Source organism: Macaca nemestrina, chromosome 7, assembly GCF_043159975.1.
Source record: "Macaca nemestrina isolate mMacNem1 chromosome 7, mMacNem.hap1, whole genome shotgun sequence".
Classification (NCBI taxonomy): Eukaryota; Metazoa; Chordata; class Mammalia; order Primates; family Cercopithecidae; genus Macaca; species Macaca nemestrina.
In genome coordinates, this window is record NC_092131.1 from 138816922 (window position 1) to 138843641 (window position 26720).

General features: G+C 41.6%; 1 protein-coding gene across 2 annotated transcripts; it reads right to left on the bottom strand.

Annotated features, from left to right (window-relative positions):
• Window positions 1–600: 600 nt before the first annotated feature.
• LOC105488954 (aph-1 homolog B, gamma-secretase subunit) lies at window positions 601–26321 on the bottom strand. Of its 2 annotated transcripts, XM_011753500.3 has the most exons (6): window positions 26189–26321; window positions 24590–24760; window positions 17320–17390; window positions 16403–16525; window positions 2856–2983; window positions 601–890 (listed from the first exon to the last, which is right to left on the bottom strand). In XM_011753500.3, the coding sequence occupies exons 1-6, from the start codon at window positions 26299–26301 to the stop codon at window positions 723–725; spliced, it is 774 nt and encodes a 257-aa protein (XP_011751802.1). In that variant the 5' UTR covers window positions 26302–26321; the 3' UTR covers window positions 601–722. The 2 variants fall into 2 exon arrangements, with proteins under 2 accessions (XP_011751802.1, XP_011751810.2); XM_011753508.3 differs by lacking the exon at window positions 2856–2983.
• Window positions 26322–26720: the final 399 nt, after the last annotated feature.

Sequence of the window (26720 nt, forward strand, 5' to 3'; positions counted from 1 at the left end):
AGAAAACAGTCATTTTTAGTTAATAAAACGCAATCTATACTCACAAACAATGTAATGCCTCAGAAAGCAAAACCTAGAATGGAAGAACTTCAGAAAAATACGGCTTAATCAGTATCTTACTTTGGCTAAATTATCATAGTTAATGTAATTTATTATTGCATTTAGAAGCCCAGCCTACCGTGTTCTCCTAAGATGGTGAAGTACACGAAAACGGTGAACAGGGGTTATAGCCCTTCAGCCTTCTGTGACTTCGGAACTTAGAAAGACAAAAGATAGCCAGGATTTGACATCCTGATACTTACTTGCTCAGCACAAGTTGAGTTAGGAGACAGTTAAACACCAGATTCTCATTCACTTATAGTGTTCTCAGGAAGCTCCTATTTGGATACCAAACCAGTGGGTCTCTACCTGGCTGCACATCAGAATCACCTGGGAAGCTTTTAAAACTCACCACGTGCCCAGGCCAATTAGCTCCAGAAGGTGGAGCCCAGAATCAGTAGGCTTTACGTTGTCCCAGGTGATTCTCATGCAGCCAGGACGCACACCGCTGAGGCATCCCTTTCGGAGAGCAGTTGCGGCAAAGCCAAGGGAATGGAACTTGCATCTGGATAGTTTTATTTCTTTCTCAATTCCACCAGAAAAAAGGGATTTTTAGAAAAAGGCACAGTTGTGCTTCCTCTAAAGATGGAGTCTGCAGTGTGGGAAGTGCTGGTTCCCAGAGGTTATCTGGAGCGCTGGTTGTAAAGAAGAAAGTCCTTGTCTTGGCAGAGGAGGCAGAGTTTCAGGCTTCGGCAGCTGCCTCCCGCAACAAAGAATGCCCAGGTGCCCATGAGCACCAGGATTATAAATGCCGACACCAGGTTTATTCCATAATAAGAACTTATGAAGGTCTGCAAAAGAAAAATAAATCAGCTGGGGTAATAACAGCAAGCTTATTAAACATGTGGAATAACCAAAGATAAAGGGAAGCATGGAATACTTTCAAGAACTTGGGTGGGTTTCACCAAACATATGATGTGTGTCATGTGTTAAGGCCCCAAGGCATGTAGAACTAAGCTGGTCAACAGACACTGCAGGTCCCGTGCTTTGCTGTATTCAAACGGTAACCCTAGAAGTCAGTCATTAGGCAGAACCTAATGGAGTATACAATACAAGATGCATGTCATATAACTAGTTTCTATTCGTTTTTGTGTGAAATTGGTTCTTAGAATTTGCAAGACAAGTGAGACAAGTTCAAATTACTTTAATATGAATCCTTAGTATTCAAGGGAACATGAGGAAATAGAGTCTTTTTCAGTTGCACAATTGCTGTGGGTTCCAAAAGCGTATTCATCTAAAGAACACTAATGGAATGCTGAGAGGTACTGGGTACAACTTGGGGAGACCCAAGTCTCTATCCTAATGGAGGTTCTGTACTAGTAAGGGAGGCAGGAAACAAATGAAGAAAGAATTAGTTACAAATTGTGATGAATGCGAGGACAGCATAATTATAATTGAGATGAGGCTAGGATGGATAAAAACGAGGTGATCTCTTTAGGGCAGTCAAACGAGGCCCCAAGAAAGTGGTAGATTTTACAGGTAGCACCTTATGCAGAAAGACTGCTCTTCTCAAGACGCCTCTTGGGAAAGGCAGGCATTGAGCATTTTCTAGATTATTCTTCACAATAATTCTACACCTCAAATCCACTGAATTGTAATTCACTTTACAGACTGCTACACTCTTTTGTATTGTTCTTTTCTTCTTTAGAAAACATTTTCCTGTTTTAAACAATTACAAAAGCAGTACATGATTGTTGTAGAAAATTACAACCCCAAAATGAGAAAAATAGAACAAATTTTAAAACTTAAAATTCAGCTAAGTTAATAGTTATTAAAAAGCTCAAAAAGCGAAACCATAAAGAGAAAAATTGATTAGACTATATAAAATTAAGAACTTTTGTTCATCAAAAGACATTAAGAGAATGTAAAGACAAACCACGTCATAGAAGTTATTTGCAATACACACATCTGACCAAAGATTTTTTTTTTTACAGAAAACATAAAGAACTCATAAAAATCAAAAAGAAAAAGCTAATCCAATAGATAGACATAGGATTCGAACAGGCACTTCAAAAGAATTATCCGAATGACCAATAAACATCTGAAGACTTGCTCAACCTTATTTTCATGGTGTGAACACACCTGTGTAACTAGCACCTCGATGAAAAGCAAAACATTCTCAGCCCCCAGCAGCCTCCCTGTTCCACCACCAGTCACTGTCCCCACTAAGGGTGACCACGATGCTGACTTACACCACCACTAGGTTCCTTCCTTTTGATCATTAAAAAGAATAGTATCAACTCTTCAATATTCACCAACATTTACTGGCCACCTACTAGGTGCCACGAATTGAGGATACAAAGACTGATAAGATAAGGCCCTATCCTTGATTATCAAACACTAATTAGAAAGAGAGAGAGAGAAAAACTCTATTAAATAAAATATGCTAGCCAAGGACATGTGTTATACGAGAGCTAGGAATAAGGTCCGGTGATGGTGCCGAGTCTGGAATACGCAGCTTTTCCATGCAGCTGTCACAGAGAATGAACAGTTTCCACACTGACCTAGGTTAGGGAGAGACGAATCACTGCAAATAAACAGCAGGGGAAAAAAATCTTTTAATAAGACCTACCAAAAAATGAACAGTGGTGGTCTTTCTGTGGTAAGACCGAGATGACTCATTCATTCCCTTAAACAGCTTTTCTGAATTTCCTCATGTTCTCATGAGCGTGCACTTCATCTAGAGCAGAATTTACCATTTTAGATACACAGACTTGAGTTCCGAAGTACAGTCTGAGCACGGCGGCAACACTCACCTGGGCTGACACCAGCAGATGGGTCAGGAGAACTATGAGGAGGAGGCACCACTTTTTCTTCTCACAGCCGTCAAAAAATACAATGCCCCAGAACACGTGCAGCAAGATGATGACCAGCGTCATGAAAGCTGAAAGACAGCCGACCATGAGTGTCACTTCTGCGGACAGCAGAGCCACGGAGGGCCCTGGCATGTGCACGGACTCTCAGGGTGTCCACCACACCTCAGCGAGAGAGTTTAACACCTCCTGACGGAAACAGGGCCTTGACACGCGTTTGCCCACTCAAAAAGCAACACTGCGGAACAGGGGACTGACTGCTACAGCTTCTTGTCTAGAATGTAAACCTGTTCAATAAAAGGTCAACTGAGATCTGGCTTTCAGGCAGCTTCCCCGAGGAATGCAATAAAATGATTGTGATGTCCAGCCCGCTTTTTCCCAATGAGCCTTCTGCATGAGTAAAGAGAGACATGAATGAAAAGGAGTATCTTCTGTTTAAACAAGACTCCTCACTAAAGTGGAATTTTCCCTCGGATCCTTTTGAAAAAGGCCAATGGAAAAATATTAAAATCATGGCCAGGCGCTGTGGCTCAAGTCTGTAATCCCAGCACTTTGGGAGGCCGAGGCAGGCAGATCACTTGAGGTCAGGAGTTCGAGACCAGCCTGGCCAACATGGTGAAACCCCATCTCTACTAAAAATACAAAAATTAGCCAGGCGTGGTGGCACATGCCTGTAATCCCAGCTACTAGGGAGGCTGAGGCAGGAGAATTACTTGAACCTGGGAGGCGGAGGTTGCAGTGAGCTGAAATCATGCCACTGTACTCCAGCCTGGGCAACAGAGCAAAAAAAAAAAAAAAAAAAGAAAGAAAAGAAAAATATTTAAAATCACAGTAATTATCTACGATGTTTCTTAAGCAACTGGCACTGAACTTGATCAGCACCACCAGGTTTTTCTGGGGAACACTATCTCTGTGTGTGTGTCGTTTGTGTATCCTGTGTGCTGGATAACAGTCTTTATTTAAAGTGGGCAAGCCCTATATATTCTGCGAAGTTTAACATGGAAAACAAAAAGGCACCTAGATTTCCTCTTTCAGCCACATAATAAGAAACCATTAACACCCACCAGGTTGGCAAAAATTCAAGTCTGACACTCTGTTTCATACTGCTGATAGGAAAACAGTCTAGCATCACAAATTAAAGTGGAATTTGCATTCCCTATTTCACTCCAGCAATTCTGCAGCTAGAGCTACACTCTGAAGCAATTAGTTCTGAAATTAATAGATCACCTGCACCTGGGAACTTGTGAGAACTCCAAATTATGGGGACCCACCCCATACTTCCTGAATCAGAAACAATGGGGTGGGAGCCCAGCAATCCGTGTTTAAACAGCCCTGCAGATGATTCTGAGACATGGTTGTTTCAGAGGCATTGCTCTACAGACACGTACACATCTGCACAAGAAGCATATATATGTTTAAGTCAGCACTGTCTGTAATAATGAAATATGTCCATCATTACTAGAATGGATAAATAAATCATGCTCTAGTCACACAGTGGAATACTATATGGTCTACAATATAAATGATCTCAAGAATCTAATGTTATGTAGAAAAGAAAACCGTATTGTGGGAAAAATGTGTATTATTTCATTGATAGGAATTCTAAAACATGCAAAACAATATTTAAAGACGTAACTTGTGATTAGAGGAAAGAAAGCTGTTATATCTGGTGTAAAAGTGTAATCATTTCAGTAAACGGTGGTAGATATTTTAACTAAAGTAGAAGAGAAATAGTTTCCAAAGTTTTGACGCTACGGCAGATGAAGCTAAAGCGATGTATTTTAATCCCGGTGGTGACCCTGGAAAGGGAAGGCTTCCTGGAGACAGATGCTTGGTGATGGCGGGGAGCTGAGACCACTGAAGACGCCCAGGAGTACAGTTTAGGTTTTAAAGTTTTTGTGTCAGAAAAGATCAAGGCAGAAACTGACACAAATGGAAACACTGATTTTTTAAAAAATCATAAAGTATTCATACTCTAAGGGTTTTTCAGAATCTAGATGACAAATGTCAAGAGAAAGCAATGACACCATTAAGGTGTCATCTGTTTGGCAGCTTATGTTTGCCATTCTTTCTGAATATTGATGTTACCAGGGCAGCCCTGATGAAATAACCGGGAAAGGTCCTTAGTTTTTGTTATTGTTTTCTTTTTTTTAACTGTTTTTCTTTAGTTCCTTCATCTATAGGCTTAGCTGCTTAAAGAAACGAGATGGCGCGAGATGGCACCAGAGCTTCTTGACCCCTGACCAGATACCAGAGGAAGACCTCGCAAAACCAGCACAAACTGGAACAGGTGACTCCTATTTGCCTTTAGATTATCAGCATATCTTTGCAATGCTAAAACTCCCTCCCCTGAAAGAAAATCCCTGCCATTTCGTGTACATGTAACATATGAAGGCGTATGTTCATGAATAGTCTTGAACGTCCGGAGTCCCATCCCGCACATGCTAACATTCCTTTCCCGCCCCACATCTAGTCCCCCTATGACTTCCATTGCTTGGGGGAGAAAGTACATTTAGCACAAGAGCTCACCTTCTCTGTTCTCTGGCCAGGGAATAAAACCTGATTGCCTTTTCCAATTGGATGTTCTTTCTTTGTGACCAATACAGAGTGGGGAGAGAAGTGTATGCTCCTATAGTCAAGGCCTACAGTTCATTTAAAAATCCTCTCACGGGCCAGGCGGGGTGGCTCACGCCTGTAATCCCAGCACTTTGAGAGGCTGAGGCGGGTGGATCGAGACCATCCTGGCTAACATGGTGAAACGCCATCTCTCCTATAAATACAAAAAGTTAGCCAGGCGTAGTGGCACACGCCTGTAGTCCCAGCTACTTGGGATGCTGAGGCTGGAGAATCGCTTGAGCCAGGAGGCAGAGGTTGCAGTGAGCCGAGATGGCACCACTGCATTCCAGCCTGGGCGACAGAGAGACTCTGTCTCAAAAAAAAAAAAAAAAAAGAAACAACACTATTTGGCTCCTTCACCCTTCCTGAATATACCCCAAATGCTCTAACACACAGATTCATAAGTACCTTCATTTTCGCACGTGTTCCTTTCCCTCATTCCTGATACCTATTTTTCTGTCCTTGCAAAGCTAATGGCCTACGACAGCAATTGCGTCTAATACCGGCTTCCTGCCAGCACAGAAATTGCCATCACCTGGCTTCCCTAACACGGGCAGGGGATCTCTACCTAGGTCAAAGCCAGCCAAAGGCTGCTGCTGGGTGGTGGCAGCCACAGACAAAGGAGGACTTCCCAGGCCAAAGCTCAGCCGCAGCTGCCCAGAGGCAGGATGCGAAGATCAACGGGCTTTTGGCTTCTTTTTCTAAGTAGGAGAAAGGTCAGGGGCTTCAGGGTTCCGTGAAGCAGGAGACGCTCCTCCATCCATCCTGGCCACAGAAACTCGCTAAACGCTTGAGAGATCCCCCAGTCAGCTGGCACGAGTGGGAGTCGGGCCCCAGGGCTGAACCAATGCTTTTGAAAATGACTTTCCGGCCGGGCGCGGTGGCTCAAGCCTGTAATCCCAGCACTTTGGGAGGCCGAGACGGGCGGATCACGAGGTCAGGAGATCGAGACCATCCTGGCTAACACAGTGAAACCCCGTCTCTACTAAAAAAAAATACAAAAAACTAGCCGGGTGAGGTGGCGAGCGCCTGTAGTCCCAGCTACTCGGGAGGCTGAGGCAGGAGAATGGCGTAAACCCAGGAGGCGGAGCTTGCAGTGAGCAGAGGTCCGGCCACCGCACTCCAGCCTGGGTGACAGAGCGAGACTCCATCTCAAAAAAAAAAAAAAAAAAAAAAAAAAAAAAGAAAATGACTTTCCCTAATGGGGATTTAACATTTTTGTTTTAAAGAATGTAAGAGAATTCTGTGGCCTGATTTATTGTAATATAGATATAGACTACTAATCAAATAACCTTCTCTAAGATACTATTTTAATGTTAAAGTCCCCCTAGAAAATGCTGGAGAATGATGAAACACGCCTCAAATTAGCTCATCACTGTGGAGTCCGCCTTGGGAGGTTTGCTAGAAGTTGTCTGATCTCGTCCTCTACGCAATGAAGAAAACCCACATGGGCCACTTTAAATACTTCCAATCTCGCTTCATTAAATGGCCACTATGAGAAAGTTCCTTCTTAAACTGAACCCAAATCTGCTTTAACTCAGTAGTGATTTTCAACTGGGATGATTTGGCCCATAGGGGGAATATGTCAACGTCTGTAGACATTTTGGGTTATCACCACTCGGGGACGGGGTGCTTCTGGCATCTAGTGGACAGAGGCCAGGGATGCTGTTAAACACCCCACAACACACGTCAGCTCCCAACCAAGAATCATCTGACCCCAGATGTCAATAGTGGTGAGGTTGAGAAACCCTGCTCTAACCCCTGCTCACTGATCCTGAGAAGGCTCTTTGAAGAAACACAAGTCAACTCTTTTTTCCTATACGTAGCACATTAAAAAACATTTGAAACTCCCTGCAGCAGCCAGCTACTGTCACAAAAATGCTGCAAAACAACAACAACAACAACAACAACAAACAGGCCTAAACTCATAGGCTAGAGCTGCCATTGGGATCATGAGGTCCAAGGCAGCCTGGAGTATAACCCCCTAATGGGGGACCTGCCTTCAGGCAGCCGGCAATGCATACAGGCTCTCGGGATTCTATTACTTTCTATTAATGCTTCATTGACTTCACAAAACTAATTAATTTCTATGTTTGTCTCTGGCCTAGAATAGTTTCAGCAAAATCAGATTTACCATTTCTTTAAATGTTTGCTCCAAACAAGCTCTCAAACCTGATCTATGCCATTTATAAAGCAAAACTAAGCCCATAAGACCTTGGATGAAGATTTAAATGGAAATTGCAGGTAAGGTTTATAGTCGGATTGGATGCGAGTTATGAGAGGAAAGGTGAAGAATCAGGAAATATTCTAAGAAATAACTGAGCACCTGGAAGGATGGAATTCCATCAACTGAGATGAGGAAGGGTGCAGGAGTGTACCATTTTAAAGATCTTATTCCACTGCCTTCCAGAACTTCTGATAAGAAGTCAGCAGTATTTAAAATTGTTGTTCCATGGCTCATGCCTGTAATCCCAGCACTCTGGGAGGCCGAGGCGGGCGGATCACGAAGTCAGGAGATAAGAGACCATCCTGGCTAGCACGGTGAAACCCTGTCTCTACTGAAAAATACAAAAAATTAGCTGGGCGTGGTGGTGGGCGCCTGTAGTCCCAGCTGCTCAGGAGGCTGAGGCGAGAGAATGGCGTGAACCCAGGAGGCGGAGCTGGCAGTGAGCCAAGATCGTGCCACTGCACTCCAGCCTGAGTGACACAGTAAGACTCCATCCCCCCAAAAAAAAAAAATTGTTGTTCCTTTGAATGTAGGGAAAAAGTCCCACTAGAGGTGAAAAGGTAGCTTACCACCTGAAACAAAGGACTTTGATCTCAAGAAAAATATTCAAGTGTAAGTCTTTGGTGAGGGTTTAGAATAACGATAAAAGGCAGTAAAATCCAATAAATCTACCCATTAAAAGTAAACCTCAAAGTTGATTAATTCCTCCAAAGAAATAAGAGATTTCCAAACATTTATGCAAATAAGTTTGTTTCCAGGAAATAGTGTTAGAACACTGCACAGTAAGTGAAATATGTTATAGTATGAATGATTCCCCTAGAAGCGGGGCAATGCAGAATGACTCTCTTTAGCAGAGCTGTGGAAAGGTAGAAAAGGGAACTGGTACAAGTGGTCCCGGTACTAAAGAGCATCTTCGGTAAGAAGTGGGCATGGAGTAAGTTGATAAATGCTGGGATTCCCAGCCCAACTTCTCAGCATAGCCATGGAGCTGCAGGGGATCAAGCTGAGGTTGCTGGGGAGGGCCAGACTGAGCAATAAAGTTGGAAATAGTGGGTTTTTTTTCCCTTTCAAATTATAAATGTTAGATGTAATGAATAAAATATATATTCCTGTGAGGCTGAATGAAGAGTGATATCATACTGGATGATGTTTTTAAAATGTGACTTTTGTCTCATGCAATCATATTTACAGGACAGTAACCTGTAATACAGTATCCTGCTCATCATGGCTACAAAAAAAAAAAAAAGTCTGTGAAATTCATTGAAGAATAAGAAACAAAACCTCCAAAACACCAAAAATTAAAAGCAGCAGTGGCTAGGTACAGCATTTCGGGAGGTTGAGGCAGGAGGATCACTTGAGCCCAGGAGTTCAAGACCAGCCTGGACAACATAGTGAGACCCCATCTCTACAGGAAAAAAAAAATTAGCTGAGTTTAGTGGCACGTGCCTGTGGTCCCAGCTACTTGGGAGGCTGAAGTGGAAGGATTGTTTGAGTCTCAGAGGTCGAGGCTGCAGTGAGCCATGATCATACCACCTGACTCCAGCCTGGGCGACAGAGCAAGACCCTGTCTCAAAACATAAATAAATAGGCCGCACTTTGGAAGGCCGAGGCGAGTGGATCATGAGGTCAGGAGTTCGAGAAAAGCCTGACCAACATGGCGAAACCCTGTCTCTACTAAAAATACAAAAATTAGCTGTGCAAGGTGGCATGCACCTGTAATCCCAGCTACTCAGAAGGCTGAGGCAGGAGAATTTTTGAACCCAGGAGACGGAGATTGTGGTGAGCCAAGATCGCGCCACTGCACTCTAGGTTGGGCAATAGAACAAGACTCCGTCTCAAAAAAAAAAAAAAAAAAAAGAAGAAGAAAAAAAAAATAGGCCAGGTGCGGTGGCTCACACCTGTAATCTCAGCACTTTGGGAGGCTGAGGCAGGAGGATCACCTGAGGTCAGGAGTTCAAGAACAGCCTGGCCAACATGGCGAAACCCCGTCTCTACTAAAAATATAAAAATTAGCTGCGCAAGGTGGCATGCACCTGTAATCCCAGCTATTCAGAAGGCTGAGGCAGGAGAATTGCTTGAACCCAGGAGACGGAGGTTGTGGTGAGCCAAGATCGCGCCACTGCACTCTAGCCTGGGCAACAGAACAAGACTCCGTCTCAAAAAAAAAAAAAAAAAAAGAAGAAAAACAAATAGGCCAGGTGCGGTGGCTCACGCCTGTAATCTCAGCACTTTGGGAGGCTGAGGCAGGAGGATCACCTGAGGTCAGGAGTTCAAGAACAGCCTGGCCAACATGGTGAAACCCCGTCTCTACTAAAAATACAAAAAATTAGCCAGGTGTGGTGGCAGGCACCTGTAATCCCAGCTACTGGGGAGGCTGGGGCATGAGAATCACTTGAACCTGGGTGACAGAGGTTGCAGTGAGCCGAGACCACACCACTGCACTCCAGCCTGGGTGACAGAGTGAGACTCGGTCTCAGTAAAAAAAAAAAGTAAAATAAAACAAAATAAATAAATAAAAGTAAAGGCAGCAGTGGCTGATGAAAATAAGGGCCATTTTACCCATGAAGAAGAAACAAGGTCTACAGAGAATGGAGAAGGGCAAGTCATTCAACTGCACCAAAAGGGAGTCAGCAGAGCCTAGCCATTCATCCGTGGAAAGAGAGATCAGTGATTTCGGGTGGCCTGAAATATACCTAGGAGAGCCATCAAGTCTTACAGCCCCAGCCCATGTCATTCTTTCAGCCAGAGGCTGTGAAGCAATACACCGAGCTGCCTGCTTCCACACTGCCTGAAGACCGACGCCTGTGGTGTGCACATTTCATGATGTATCACAAGCTGCTAGAGTCTATGATAGGTCATATCTATTTAACGAAAGTGCATTCCAAAAAGTACAATTTTCTATTCTTAGTTATTTGAGCAGCTTGAAGGAAAGACTTACACTATTGATATAAAGCAAACAAGCCAGGCGTGGTGGCTCACACCCTATAATCCCAGCACTTTGGGAGGCTGAGGCAGGAGGACTGCTTGAGGCCAGGAGTTTGGGACTTGCCTGAGCAACATAAGGAGACCCTCATCTCCACAAAAAATACAAAAATTAGCTGGGCATAGCAGCACATGCCTGTGGTCCTAGCTACTTGGGAGGCTGAGTGGGAGGAACACTTGAGCCCAGGAGTTCAAGGCTATAGTGAGCCAAGGTCATTAACACTGCATTCCAGCCTGAGTGACAGAGCAAGACCTTGTCTCTTAGAAAAAAGAGAGAGAGAGAGAAGAGAAAGCAGATAATGAAAAATACATATTCGATGATATATACAGCATATCGAGTATCACTATATCATAAACAGTAGCAGTTAGCTGTGACAACTTATAAGACATTAAGATTCTAATGAAATCATAAAAGGATAAGAATTGCAGGTTACAATCTACTGTTAATCATTTTTTCTGTATCATTAAGAGATGTTATACTTTCTCTACCACTTTGGAATTTGGAAATGTACGTATTGAGATAGCCTTGCTTACAAAGAGCTTTCAGTCAAGAGTCTAAACTTTCACAAACTGCCACCCTGTAGAGATTATTCTTAAAATATTATGAATAGAACAGTGAACAAAAAGTAAAAATTGCATTGGGTTACAATAACAAAAATTTATTCTCATGCTCCCAGGTCTAAAGGCTGACTGTGCATTGCTGATAAAGGCTGGGCTCAGCTGGAAAACTCCGCTGCAAGCTCCTGGGTTGGGCCCTGTGTGGCTCTGGGTGTATTCATTCAAGGGTCCAGGCTAAGCGGACATAAACTTTCCAAGGTATGTTCTTCTCATGGCACCAGAGTCCAAGAAGGAAGGTCCAATCATGCAAATACTTTTTAAGCCTCTAACTTACATCATATCCACTAATTGGCCAATTCCAGTCACATGACTGAGCTCAAAGTCAAGGGGTGGAAAAGAACACACTCCAGCCACCATGAGACCAGGCATGTGTGTGGATGTATTATCACAGAAAACGACAAACAGGGACAAAAACAATCTCCCACGTTCCTCTTTTATTTTCTTCAAGCTCAGTATTTTTCTTTCTTCAATCATATCCCATAGGCTGTGGCTTCTAGATCTTCTACCACACTGACAACATTCTTTCTATATGAATTTTACTTCTTCAGTATTCCGGTTAAATCACAATGCATGGAACAATACAACACTCCACACGTAGTCTGACCCGTATTGGTTTTCCCTAGTGAAAGGTTTAGTGGCTAAAAAGTTTAAAACCTTGCCTAGGTTTTAAGTGCACTATCTAGAAAATATAATAGAAATGAAATGGTCTGGGGAATTTTTAAAAATAAAATGGTCAGCTGTTCTTTTTCTTTTTTTTTTTTTTTTTTTTTTTTTGAGACGGAGTCTCGCTCTGCCGCCCAGGCTGGAGTGCAGTGGCCGGATCTCAGCTCACTGCAAGCTCCGCCTCCCGGGTTTACACCATTCTCCTGCCTCAGCCTCCCCAGTAGCTGGGACTACAGGCGCCCGCCACCTCGCCCGGCTAGTTTTTTGTATTTTTTAGTAGAGACGGGGGTACTAGCTAAAGACATTTTTTCTTCTAAAGCATAAGGGAGGTAATTCAGAATGAAAAACCCAGATTCTATATAATACTAGAAACATTATCTTTTCTCTGAATTCTGTTTTCTCATCTCAAGTGCTAAATTCTCCACCTTAATAATATCCTTAGGCCACTTTAGAGTTTATAAAGCACTTAAATACATATTCTCTAAATTAATTTCATTTAATTCTCAACAACTCTGAGCTAGGCATTATTTCTGCCCTTCCTGAAAGATCAGGAAATTGAAGATTAGATGGCAGGACAAGACTTCCTTTGCCCTGTGAACAACACTGCTCTTACCTCCCAGCCTGGAGCAAAGAGGCCTCGTCCCTCTGCCTGGAACATCTTTTCCTGACAACCCCTTTCTTTGCCTGCCTAGCTATTATTCACCCTTTAAGTAAATCTCTACTCATTATGGCACTTCCTCCATAAGCTGCGCCTGGCCTTCATTTTTCTGTAAGTTATTTATTGAGTGCCATCTAGAAACAAAGGACTCCACAAGATGCCGGGGACACAGCAGTAAACAATACAGATGTCGTCCTTGCACTTGCATGGCTTAGCACCTGACTGGAGAGAAAAGACATTCAACAAATAACTATACCAGTACTTAATCACGCCTGTGATAAATGCTGCAAAGGCAAGGTACTGTGGCCTAGGAGCATGGGTTAGAGCCTGTCCTTTGTGCCCCATGGCTCTTCCTCATTTCACTGTAGCATTGATCATGCTTTATTGTAATGAGCTGTTGGTCTTTATTCCCCATTATGAATGGACGTTATGCATGGTAACTGGGCTCTATTTTCATAGCTTGGTGTAACTCCTTTAGACTAAAAACACTTAATAATGATTTATGGAATGAGTGATTCAATAATCAAACGGGCTTGCCCAAAGTACTAAATTAATGAGCCAGGATAAGATTCAAACCTAGGATTCCAATTCCCATACTTTTGTCTCTATACAAAATTACCAAGAAATGGTAATGATTCTAGTAAAATGTAATGCTAGCCTACAACATAACCACAAATAAAAAAAAGAAGTAACCTATACATAAACATTATTTATAAACTATGCCTATTTGTAACATAAGAGCCTATGTACATACAGGTTTCATACAGTATGGATCTTATTAACACACACTAGTACAGATAGATACATACTACAGATTGAATATCCCTCATCTGAAATGTTTGGGACCAGAAGTGTTTCAAATTTTCAAATATTTGTGTGTATATAGATATATAACAAGATATTTAGGGGATAAGACTCAAGTTTAAACATAAAATTCTTTTTTCTTTTTTCCTCTTGAAACAGGGTGTCCCTCTGTTACTCAGGCTGGATTGCAGTGGGATGATCACAGCTCACTGCAGTCTCAACCTCTCGGGCTCAAGTGATTCTCCCACCTCGGCCTCCTGAGTAGCTGGGACTACGGGTGTGCGCCACCACACCCAGCTAAATTTTTTAATTTTTAGTAGAGACAAGGTCTGGCTATATTGCCCAGGCTGGTCTCAAACTCCTGAGCTCAAATGATTCTCCTGCCTTGGCTTCCCAAAGTGTTGCGATTACAGGCATGAGCCACCACACCTGGCCAAAACATGAAATTCATTTACATTTATATATACCTGATATACATAGGCTGAAGATAATTTTACACAATATTTTAAATAATTTTCTGCATGGAACAGTTTTTTCTTGTTCTGACCGTGATCCAGCGCATAAGATCAGGTATGAAATTTCCTACTTGTGGCTTCGTGTCGGTGAAGGAAGTTTTGGACATTGGAGCATTTTTGGATTTTGGAGTTTGGGATTAAAAATGCTCAATCTGTAAATAGTGACCCTATATTCCTTATTTATTCTGAGTATCATTTAGGCATTTGTAATGGAGTATGCTAAACATATAAAGTTACAGATTTACCTGGCAAAAATGACTTGTATCTAAATAAATGGTAATTACAAGTAGTTACAAACAACATAAATACAATAAATATAAATTTGGGGATCTTATTTTTAAATGTAATACAAATTAATTTCTTCAAAGTTTATGCTTCAAAGAATGATGTTGTAACAGTAAGAAACTCGCACATGATAAAAAACACTGTTCTTTCATTCTATAGATACAAATTTATAACATAGCCAGTCTGCCATCCTAACTTGGCTAAAGACATTAAGATAGCTTATTGAATATTGAATTTTTCCTTTAATTCCTAGAAATTACAAATACAGTCCCCAAACTGGTACCAAATCTTTCTTTTACTACCAAAAGAATCATTTCAAATGTCTTACGAAAACAGCCTAGGTCACTAAAGGGAATTAGCACCATCTAGCGAACAAAGCTGGCAAAACTTGTATATCAAAAGAAAACTGTAGCAGGGAGAGCCGTGTGTTAACTGCATAAGAACACAGAAAACAGCCGGGCGCGGTGGCTCAAGCCTGTAATCCCAGCACTTTGGGAGGCCGAGACAGGCGGATCACGAGGTCAGGAGTTCGAGACCATCCTGGCTAACACGGTGAAACCCCGTCTCTACTAAAAAATACAAAAAACCAGCCGGGCGAGGTGGCGGGCGCCTGTAGTCCCAGCTACTCGGGAGGCTGAGGCAAGAGAATGGCGTGAACCCGGGAGGCGGAGCTTGCAGTGAGCTGAGATCTGGCCACTGCACTCCAGCCTGGGCAAGAGAGTGAGACTCTGCCTCAAAAAAAAAAAAAAAAGAAAAAGAAAGAAAAAAGAAAACAAAATAGTAGCACTAACATCCCTTACAATTATGTTTTATTAATGTATATCTGGTTCTAACAGACTTTACTAATATTACATTTGTTTTAAAGACCTAACACTCACTATAATCAATCCTTAACACATTTGCCAGAAGTATTCCAATGATGAAATGTTCAAAACAAAGATAATTTGCTATGTTGGAAGCATCATTAAGTAAGTACGACCTATTAACACACTTTCTTGTCCTCTAACTTGCAGCCAGATTTAAAGGGCCTTGACTTTATCCTGTAGGTCCTGAAAAGGCAAACCATTTTTGTAACAGGGAGGATTAGTTTGGTAGTTGCATACAGGATTCACATGGAAAGTGTGTTAAGGAAAGACTAACCAGTTGAGGGCAGATGGTGGTAAGCCAGAGAGGAGATGTCAAGGCCTGAACTGAAATGGAAACAAAAGGTCTACTGAGAACGGTGAATGAGCATGCATTGGGCTTGGGGATCACTATGACATTCAGCATGCCTCTAAACTATTGGAGAAATTTTTTAAAAATCGGTCATACCTCTTTATATCTTTTCTATTATTACCTTAAACTGTTACTGGAATGCTTACTCACATTTTTTTTTCTCTTATTCCCGTATTACAGGGTAAACTCCCTGAGGAGTTTTAGCATAGATACTATTAAAAGAATGTACAAATCATGATGTGAATCAGTTATTTCAATGGCGTAACTGTTGTGGAAATGACTAAAAATACAGTGGGTGTTTCCCCCCTATTTTTAAAAGAGTCTTCTTGTGGAACTTAGAAGAAATCTACATTAATTATGTACACTGCCAACTCTCAAATTTGTGATCACTGCATCATGATGACAATTTTTAGCTCGTGGATGAAAAAGCAATTTGAAATGAGTCGGTCCTTTTCGCTGCATCGTTCGGATGAAATGATCATCTATTATCCCATTTTTCCTCTCAATTTCGAGATTACATTATACTGCCTATTCCCACAAAAGGCACCACAATGACAATTACAGATTAGGGCTTCTACTGAAGATAACATAAAATCATAAAAACCAAAAAGAGCACATGGCCTTTAAAAATCCACTTCTAACATTTCAACTATACGGCAACATTGTTAGTACAGCAAAATAAAAATAAATTTAACGCAAGCTAAATTCCACTCTAAAATTCTAAAACACTCTAACCAAAATTTTTATTTTCCAAATTAAGTCTTTTACTTCACAGTGCCTCAGGGTATTTCGCCTTTAAAAGACATAACATAAATTCCTATTCACTGGAATTCCTAAGCCAGTGAACCCCAATAAGAATGATCATTTAGACTAGAAGCCTGAATGTTGACAGCTATGAGAGACATACCTGAATAAAGGAAGAACTGAGGAGAATCTCCATGAATGCCGACTGTGCCTGGCCCCAAGGAGTCAGATAGGGTATTCACAAAGGAAAATACTCCACTCATGATTCCAAAGCCCAAGCCAGAAACTAAACAGGAAGAAAAACACTGTTAACTCTTTTCCTGCCAAGATTTCAAGTCAAATTTCCAAGGACTAGTTAATATAAAGTGTGTTGGAGGGGAAAGGGTGCTTATGTTCTGCCTGAAGCAGCAGACAGCTGGCTCTGGAAAGGCATGTGCTTGGCTAAATGACAAATCGGAGAGGGAAGGGGGAAGAGGAAAGGCAATGAATGGCTGAATGCAGCAGAGTCATGAAAAAGGGGAGAAAAGGGTCTAGAAAGGCACAGAAGAAATAGTTGAGACAGAGGATACAACACCAAAACTCTGGCTTTACTTAATGATAACAGAGCCTTCAGAGTCAAGTTTGATGGCTTAGAACCGAAATTGAGTGTAAAGGGGAACGATGTATTCCTGAGTCCAACTGGGGAACCTGGATCCAATCTTAAACATAATTCTCCAAGTATAATATGCAGAGATATTAACTGCTTTAATATGAAGACTACTCCTAGAACAGCCAAAGTAAGATTCGGAGAAAGTAACAGTTTCATCACTTAGAAAATCTTAGTTAGGGTACATACACATTAAAAATCTAACTTTCAAACCTGGTTAATATATAATGGACATACAGGTAAGGGTCACTTGTAATCACTTTCATTTACAAAAGGAACCTGGAAGGCAGGGATAATAAGCAATTCTGTACACCAATAGGCCAAGGCAGTAATAACAAAACTACTTGAAATCTACAAAGATACAAAAGATACAAATGACTTTTATGCCAAGTCTGATTTGTTTTCCTTAATGAAACCATGTGTTTCTAACTTACCATAGGCCAGCAGTCGCATAGAGGGCGCTGTCTCACCTGGGTTTATACTCTTCAAACCCTCACTGGCTTTTCTAAAATAAAACCACATATGTAATTAAGAAGAAAAAAAAAGGGGGCAATATATCAGAAAAGTCCAATAAGATACTTCAAACCCAGATACTCACTGAGGCTTTGCATCAGGTTATACTCTAAATCTATAATTTATTTAAACAAAACCCAGCAAATTTTCAATGAACTAAAATCAACCAAAATAAACAACTAATTTTTACCTTTTGACATTCGCATAAAAGAATAAGAAAAATATAAGTAAACAAGCCATCAGGAATTGAATTTAAAAAGATAAAAACCACAACACTTTCAACTGCTTTCTGAACTCGGCAAATATTTAATTCAATATCCTGTGGGATCTACCACTCTGATTTTTTTTTCCCTTCCCAAAGTACTCTATCATTATTCCTGCTTTCTTGGCACTTTGTTCTATCTTCTACCAGGACTATACTTGCTCCGCCACCCTCCCTTGTACCTTCCACTCTGTAGAACCTAAACTACACTCATCCTTCAGAGTCCACTTCAGGCAGCAATTTGTTAAAGAAGCTGCCTCTACCAATGGTTGGTAATCACTAATCTCTCTTTATTCTTAAATCCTATAATACCGATGGTCTGAACTCTCACATGAGTATTTAATCATATGATCTTCTGATTCTAAAACATTTTACATATTTGTTTTTTATCACAAATATGTAAATAAGGCTTCAAGGGAGAAAGTGATCTTATACTTTCTTTGTATCTTGCAGAATACAATGCTACCCTCAGAATAGGAGATAAATGAACCCTTGAATGAAAGAACAGAATACTGCTCAAGAGAAAATAATCTTCAGCTGAGCATGGTGGCTCAGCACTTTGGGAGGCCAAGGTAGGAGGATCACTTGCATCCAGGAGTTCGAGACCAGCCTGGGCTACACAGCGAGACCCTGTCTCTATAAAAAATAAAATAAAATAAAGAAATGATCTTCAGAGTGCTCTTATGCATGCTTCTGTTGTGGCCAATTTATAAACTTACCATGAGTGCCACGCAGATATGTTAGGCATGCTAGGTGTGGCTGGTCAATTCTACCAGCATCCCTATTACCAATTCTTGTTGGTGAGAAAACTGCAATAATGTAAGATCCTGACTCAAAGAATATTTAAATTATATTTACTATAAAGTATATTTAAGGCAACAAAAGAACCAAAACATTTTGAAAATGACTTTTTAGCAAATGTTGAAACAAGACAGGTTAACTCTAAGAATAGACAAATTAACCAGAACATACTTATTTTCTGGGCATTATGTTATTTTAAATTCAGGGTATGGATATTCATTATAGTCAGCTTATTCATTACAAAAATATAAATATCATTGATTACATTAAGGCAATATAGAATTCAACCAAAATAGGAATAAGCCTGGGGAAGAGGGTACTTTTCTAGACTCAAAAGAAACCATCTGCCATTTTGGTGCTCTCCATCCGGAAGTGTTTGGAAGTGAGGACATGAGCCAGAAATTTAAGTGACCATCTTCTTTCTCTGAAGCAGTAACCAACTAAAATGTCCAATTTTCCTAAATAAAATAAACTTACCCCTCATAGTGATATTGTTAAAAGCGAATTAAAGCTTATGGGACACATAGTAAAAATCTCTGTCAACAAATATATCAATAGAGTAGAATCAAAAAATTTGGGAGGATTTCTGTTTTCTATAAATTCCTCAATAATAAATAAAAGACTTGTGTCCATGTGGACACGAAGAAGGGAACCACAGACACTGGGGCCTAGTGGAGACTAGAGTGGGAGGAGGGACCCAGGTAACAAACCTGCACGTGTACCCTTCAACCTAAAAGTTAATAAAATAAAATACAGTTACGTGTTGCATAGCAACATTTCAGTCAACAATGATCTCTGCACATACGATGGTAGTCGTCATTCTAACGGAGCTAAACAATCCCTATTGCCTAGGGACGTCATAATGTCGTAGCATAACGCATCACTCCTGTGTTTGTGGTGATATTGGTGTAAACAAACCTACTGCACTGCCAGTCATAAAAAAGCATAGCACATACTGGCCAGGTGCAGTGGTCCACGCCTATAATCCTAGCATTTCGGGAGATGAAAGCAAACAAGTCACTTGAGCCCAGGAGTTTGAGACCAGCCTGGGCAACATGGTGAATCCCCATCTCTATAAAAAATACAAAAATGAGCCAGGTGTGGTGGCGTGTGCCTATAGTCCTAGCTACCTGGGAGGCTGAGGTGGGAGGATGGCTTGAACCAAGGAGGTGGAGGCTGCAGTGAGCTGAGACTGCACCACTGCACTCTAGCCTGGGCAACAGAGAGAGAGGCCCTGTCTAAAAAAAAAAAAAACACATAGCACATTCAATTATGTACAGTATATAATCCTTCATAATGATCACAAACAACTGCTAATGCTTTTTGTAAAAAAAACAACAACAAAGTTAAAAGACTTACACTTCTCTATTTCAAAACTTACTACAAAAGTAAAGTATTCAAGACCATCTGATACTGGTGTAAGGGCAGACACACAGATTAACAGAATAAAATTGACAGTCCAGAAATAAACCTTTATATTTACAGTCAATTGATTTTCAACAAGAGTGCAAGATGATTCAACAAGGAAAGAAAGATGGTCTTTTTAATAAATGGTGATGGAACAACCAGATAATCACATACAAAAGAATGAGGGTGGACCCTTAACTTACACCATATATAAAAACTAAAATGAGTGAAAAGTCCAGCTGTAAGAGCTAAAACTATAAAACTGTTAGAAGAATACATAGGTGTTAAGTCTTCATGACCATGGGTTGAGTAATGATTTCTCAAATACAAACACCTAAACCACAAGCAACAAAAGGAAAAGTAAACAGATGAACCTCATCAAAATTAAAAACTTTGATACTATAAAGGACACTATCAAGAAAGTGAAAAGACAACACAGATGGGAGAAAATACTTGCAAATCATATTTGAAAAAGGACTTATATCTACAGAACTCTTACAACTCAATAATAAAAAGACAAATAACCCGATTTAAGAGATAAATTGTCTGGGCATGGTGCCTCACACCTGCAATACCTGCATTTTGGGAGGCCGAGGTGGGCGGGTTGCTTGAGCTCAGGAGTTTGAGACCAGCCTGGGTGACAGAGGGAGACTATGTCTCTACCAAAAAAATACAATTAGCTGGGTGTGGTGGCATGCACTTATAGTCCTAGCTACTCAGGAGGCTGAGGGCGGGAGGACAGATTGAGCCCCGGAGGCGGAAGTTGCAGTGAGCCATTATTGCGCCACTGCACTCTAGCCTGGGTGACAGAGTGAGACTGTGTCAATCAGTGAATCAATCAAAGATTTCAGCTATTTGATATAGCAAAGTACTACTATCACAAATATATTAAATAAATAAATTCAAAAGTTTAATAAACTTCCTAATTCTATATTGGGGAAGTACGTGGGAGGAAAAGTAACAGCACTAAGAGTTCTCAATGTCAACATCAGGAAGTGAGAAAGCACAAAACATCATCAGTTTCTGGGTTCACTTCCATTTTACTGAAGTGGAAAATTCTTTGTTTGCATTTATTATTGTGTTCCCAAGAACAAAAAAGAAACAATTCAAATTTCAAAAATATAAACTTTGAAAAACTATTGCTAAATCATACCATCTTTCTTTTCTATTCTATCCTTTTTTTGAATGTGTGTATGAGAGAAAGAAAGGAGTATGAATACAAGTTAAATACACCATTTTTGGAAGTTTTGAAAATAGACATGCTGCTTAAAAGTTGTAGCAATGGTTATCCTAATGTTTTTTCTATACATGGAAGATTTTCTAAAATTACAAAATATTTATGGTATCAACATTTTAAGACAAAATTGAATTAAATTACAAAAGTTTCCATCCAAACAGAAAAAATCCTAATGTCTGTTTTAGACAACATACAGGAGCTTCAAGCAACATTGAGTTGCCTAAACTGTATGTTTTTGGCAAAATATGATTATGTTTTAAGCAACATAACTTGGATTTAAAAAGAAATTACTGTAGAAAGGGCTGCCACACATGCCAGTTTCTCATTATGCCAGGCTTTTCCAGGCTGAAAGTTTCTATTCATTCATGTAAGAATAAGATTAGTAAGATTAAGTGACTAAGGCCTAACTCATGAAATAAAATTATTATTAGATTGCAATGAATATTTTGATACAATTCCATATATTTCTAAAAACTGGTATAAACTCTCTGCATTTTAATCTTGGCACCAAATTCTGATAGCAAAAGTCTGAGGTAGCACTTTAAATTTAAAAGTTCAAGACCTACTTTGGCAATGGAGATAAAGTATTGATTAAACCAAAGTCCCTATATTTGAAAGTAATATAGCATAAAAGGGCAATGTAAACGTATCCATACAAATGTCAGTCATAAATAAAGCATCATAATTCTTAAATTGTTTTAATACAACTACATAACATCCTACATTGCTCAAATTTGCTGGGAAAATTTTGAATATTCTAAAGGCTTGTAAAAGATGCATTTTGCAAATGGAAACAAACGTACCTGTCAGTACAAGTCTGTCCTACCATTTGCAAATTTCCAAAGGTCCTTTCAGAAAAGCAAACATGGTTTCCCTAGGAGGCTAAAGAGGCTTCTCTGAACTTCCTGGCATTCGAGCCTAAGGACTGACAGCTGTAATTTCTTCCTCATGTGGCCCTACTCCTTTCCTGCCCTCGTTAAAAAGTGGACCCTTGCTCCTCACTGTGAAAAGAAAATTTTAAAAATTAAAATTAAAAAAAAAAAGAGGAACAAAAATGTGGATCTATGTTCAGCTACAGACCTTTGGAGCGCTAAGCTAGTGCTAGGAAAATGTTGCCATTTCAGGTGGAAACCATGAAGATGCAAGGGAGTGACGAACAGCCCATACTCATTTTGTCACTCTGGTAATTCAGGTTTTAGAACATACAAGTCCTAAACTTTAATTCTGTATTAGAAATTAAGGGTTTTTGTTTGTTTGTTTCTGTTTTTTTTTTTCCCCCCCCAAAATTAGACCCATGGTATGAAAATGCATATGAGCCAGTGATGTCACTGACAGGAAAACCCGGTGCAATGTAAGGTTGAGCTGTGAAGACTGCAGCGCCCAGTCAGGGGCACTACTCAGACCGCACTGCAGAACACCATGCTGGGTCCTGAGCACAGGCAGAAACCAGGCGCTGACAAAAAGTGTCACGTTCACTGATCCAAAAGAACAAACAGCCTTTCTTTTGGAAAGGTTTGGAAGCCACAACCATGCCTGCTGAGGTCCAGGGGAAGAAATGAGGACTGTTCAACCCTGAAAAGGAGGTAATGATAACCATGCAGCAGAGGCTTCATTTACTTGGTACTCGAGTAGGGCAGAGGTCACAAGAGGGGAGGTTTTGGTTTTGTTTTTAGACAGGGTCTGGGTCTGTTGCCCAGGCTGGAGCACAGTGGTGCAATCACAACTCACTGCAGCCTCCACCTCCTGGGTTCAAGTGATCCTCCCACCTCAACCTCCCAAGGAGCTGGGACCACTATGCCCAGTTAATCTTTATATTTGTTGTAAACACAGGGTTTTGCCATATTGCCCAGGCTGGTCTCGAAATCCTCAGCTCGAGCGATTGTCCCACCTTGCCTTCCCAAAGTGTTAGGGTTACAGGCATGAGCCACCAAGCCCAGCGGAAGTAGATTTGATTACCTTATTAATATTCTACGGTTAAGCTTAAAATCATAGAATGGTAGTAACTGCCACATACCAGAAACAAACACAGTTAGATGTCCATCTGTTAGGGATGTTGTATTACATGGAAATTTCGATGTTACCTTTGATATTTATTTGCTCCCGTGTAATATTTCCAGGTACTAATGGGAATTTCATTTTTGAAACTTTTCTATGATTTTTGCTTCTAAGCAATGGCTTCCTGGTTTTCAATTTCTAATTTAAATTCCTTCATTATGAAAAGGGAATTCAGTATCTGGTATTAAAAGCAAAGAGTAACAAATACAGAAAACCTAGCATATTGGCAAGAACAAGTTCTCAGAAGCCTGTGAAAAAGAGTTGTTGTTGAGGTTACTCTTGGTTATATCCATGAAATTCATGGACAGTCTTAATTACTTCATTTGTAGAAATGAAAAAAGACAGCACATTTATCACTCTACTAAGTCTTACTACATAATCAAAGCCAATCTCATGACTGCCTGAAAGGAAATATGGTTCCAAGTTCCAGCTGTGTTTCAAACCAGCAGTTTCATGTGAGGTCCTCATGAGTCCTAGAGAAGACCTACTTTCTGGCCCAACAAGGGAGCCCAAGGCGTTTTTTAAAATGTAATTTTCTATTATAGATTTAAAACTACCGGAAATATCACAAAATGAACTCCGGTTTTCCCCTACTACAGTCAAAATAATGGAAGGCATGGTCTCCATAAGAATTATTTATCTTGGCCGGGCGTGGTGGCTCACGCCTGTAATCCTAACACTTTGGGAGGCCAAGTTGGGCAGATCACTTGAGGTCAGGAGTTCAAAACCAGCCTGGCCAACATGGTGAAACCCCATCTCTACTAAAATTATAAAAATTAGCAGGGCGTGATGGCACACGCCTGTAACTCCAGCTACTTGGGAGGCTGAGGCAGGGGAATCCCTTGAACCCGGGAGGTGGAGGTTGCCATGAGCCGAGATTGCGCCATTGCACTCCAGCCTGGGCAACAGGAATGAAAACTCCGTCTCCGGAAAAAAAAAAAAAAAAAAAAAAAGAATTATCTTAGGTGGTGGCAAAGAGGAGAACATAGAATATATACACTCTAAACTGGAATGATTTATGTAGTTGTTTTAATGCTTCCCTAGCTTGTTTGTCTCCATGACACTTATCTACCCTAACGGTGTATTTCTTGTTCATTCATTTATTGTCTGTCTCCTCCTACTATAATATAAGCTCCATGAAGCCAGAGACCCGGTCTTTTAATCACTGATGTATCCCCAGTACCTAGGATAGTGTCCGGGATTGATTCTCAAGGAATATTTTTTTGAATAAACAAAGAAAGGAAGGAAAGAAGAAATTTCCACAAGATAAAAGAACACTCAATATTTTCAGGCTGGAAATGTACCAATCTCTTGGCTTAGTACTATGTACGAGGGCACAAATACAATACTTATATTCATGTTTCAAATGACCAAATCATAACTAAAATCTAACTAGGGAAAAAAAAGGTAACGCAGGTATTTAACTTACTTTAAGAGTCTATAATATGCAAATCGGAACATTTCTTGGATATAGACAGAGACAAACGCTCCAAAGATGAGCAGATATTTCTGTGTGGGTCCATCTTTGTTGTCAGTAATGACTCTTGCCATGAACCAAACAAGGGATGAAATCAGTAGAGACACCAACCAGAAGAAAGCTCTGAAAAACAGGGGAAAAAATGTTACAAGTGAACATCAGTACAGGATTAATAATGTTTAAAAGCAGGAAAAAAAAAAAAAAACCTGCTTAAGAAGGAAGAGGTTTCTTGACGTTTTAATAAGGAAAAAAAAAAAAAAAGTCCTCATAGTGATGCTCTGATCAGTTGTTCTTAACGGTGCATTTTCCTTGGTGAGACAGACATGTCCAGGAGGAATGTTGAGGTTTCCCAACAATTACTCTTTTTTCAGTGACCCTGCTATTTGCAAGTACATTTGCAGACTCTATCTGCCAAGGGCTGTCTAGCTAGAAACTTGGTTATTTGTTATTCTTTCTAATCAATGCTCTGCCCACTGAAGAGCCAAAACAAGAAAATATACAACTGATTACTGCAATTTTCATATTCTAAAAACTTACAAGAAATTATGGATTTACGGGTCAGATATCTGCAAAGATGAGTATCTTTTCCAGAAAAATATCTACATCTCTATTAAAGTGATTGGTATAAAATTCAACTTGAAAACCTGTGTTCTGGTCTGGATCAGTATCCAAGCCCTCCAGGTCTTACAGCACCCCTGGGGATTCTAATGATTATAGCAAGCTTTACAGACCTTTCCCCAAGTCTCTATTGTTTTTTAAATGACATGCAACGAACCACTTTCGTTTGTGGGAGGTGAAGAAACGCAGAAAAGTGGGAATCACTGGCCTAGTGCGGTGCCAAGAGAGACTCATCAGGGGAGGGGGATGTGGTATGTGCAAGGAAGAGCCAGGTGATGACTGGGATGGGACAACACAGTCCGGTATTTATCAAGCTCCCACAAGGAGATGTACAGTCAGGTGCTTCGGTGTTTTTACAGGTTTCCAACCTTCGGCTGCACAACGGAACCATTCAAAAGGAGCTTTAAAAAATTTTTTTCTGAAGCCCGAATCCCATCCCCTAGACATTCTGATTCAACGGATCGGGGTGGGGGTGGGCATCGGCATGTTTTAAAGCACCTGGCCACAGGTGATTCTAATTGGCAGAGGTCGCGCACTACTATCCTAGACGCCAATGGTTCTTAACCCTTTGGGGATTACAGATGCTTTTGAGAATCTGAGGGAAATTAGGGACTCCCTCTCCAGAAAATGAAGGATGCTGACGATGCATATATGAACTTATCCATAATTTTTTTATACAACTTTAGTGGCTTCACGGATCACTAAACCCTAGCCATGGGCCCCAGGCAAAAGGCCCAGACCCCCAGTGTGCGCTTCTTCCTAAGAGGGCGAGGCGCCTTTGGGGAGCGGGATCTCCGCTCTCCCCCTCTCAACCCTCCTCCCGTCCGAAACGCAACAAGGTCGAGCCGCGCGGTGGGGGCGCCGAGGGTCGCGGGTAACCCCGGCGGGGGAGGGGAGCCCCGGCGTCCGGGTTTCCCGACGCGACCGCCTCACCCAGCGATGAGGAAGATGACACGCAATGGATCGGTGGCGATGGTGAAGACATAGAGGGCGAGCGCAGGCCCGAAGGCAATGAAGGCGCAGCCGAAGAACACGGCCGCCGTCATGGCCACCGCGGAAACCGACCCGGGGGCCCGCTGGGTACGCAAGATGCTCCCGGCGCGGGCGGGGTTCGGTGGGTGGGGCTCGGGGTGGGGGGCTGAGCCGGACGCGGGGGGCGGGGCGGGGCTCGGGGGCGGACAGGGGACGGGGGCGGACAGGGGACGGGGGCGGGGCTGAGCGGGGCTCGGGGGCGGGGCACGTGGGGGCGGGGGCGGGGCACGTGGGGGCGGGGGCGGGGCACGTGGGTCGCGGGGCGAGGCGGGGCGTGGGGTTAAACGCTAGCGCCGTGGGGACAGGGCGGAGCGTGGGCTGAGGGTGCCGGGCGCAGGGGCGGGCTCAAGGCTGTGAGTGCGGACCCCCACCGTTGGGCCCTCCGTCCTACCGGGTGTTCAGTAGCGCCAGGGCACGCCGCAGCTCCTGCTGC

Excerpts from the sequence above, each read along its gene's own strand:
- LOC105488954 (XM_011753500.3), bottom strand. The coding sequence starts at position 26,301 with ATGACGGCGGCCGTGTTCTTCGGCTGCGCCTTCATTGCCTTCGGGCCT. Across the intron at positions 16,526-17,319 it reads TATGCGACTGCTGGCCTATG|TTTCTGGCTTGGGCTTTGGA; the intron begins GTAAGTTAGAAA and ends CTTCCTGTTTAG. Across the intron at positions 2,984-16,402 it reads TCAGTTCTTCCTTTATTCAG|CTTTCATGACGCTGGTCATC; the intron begins GTATGTCTCTCA and ends GCTGTCTTTCAG.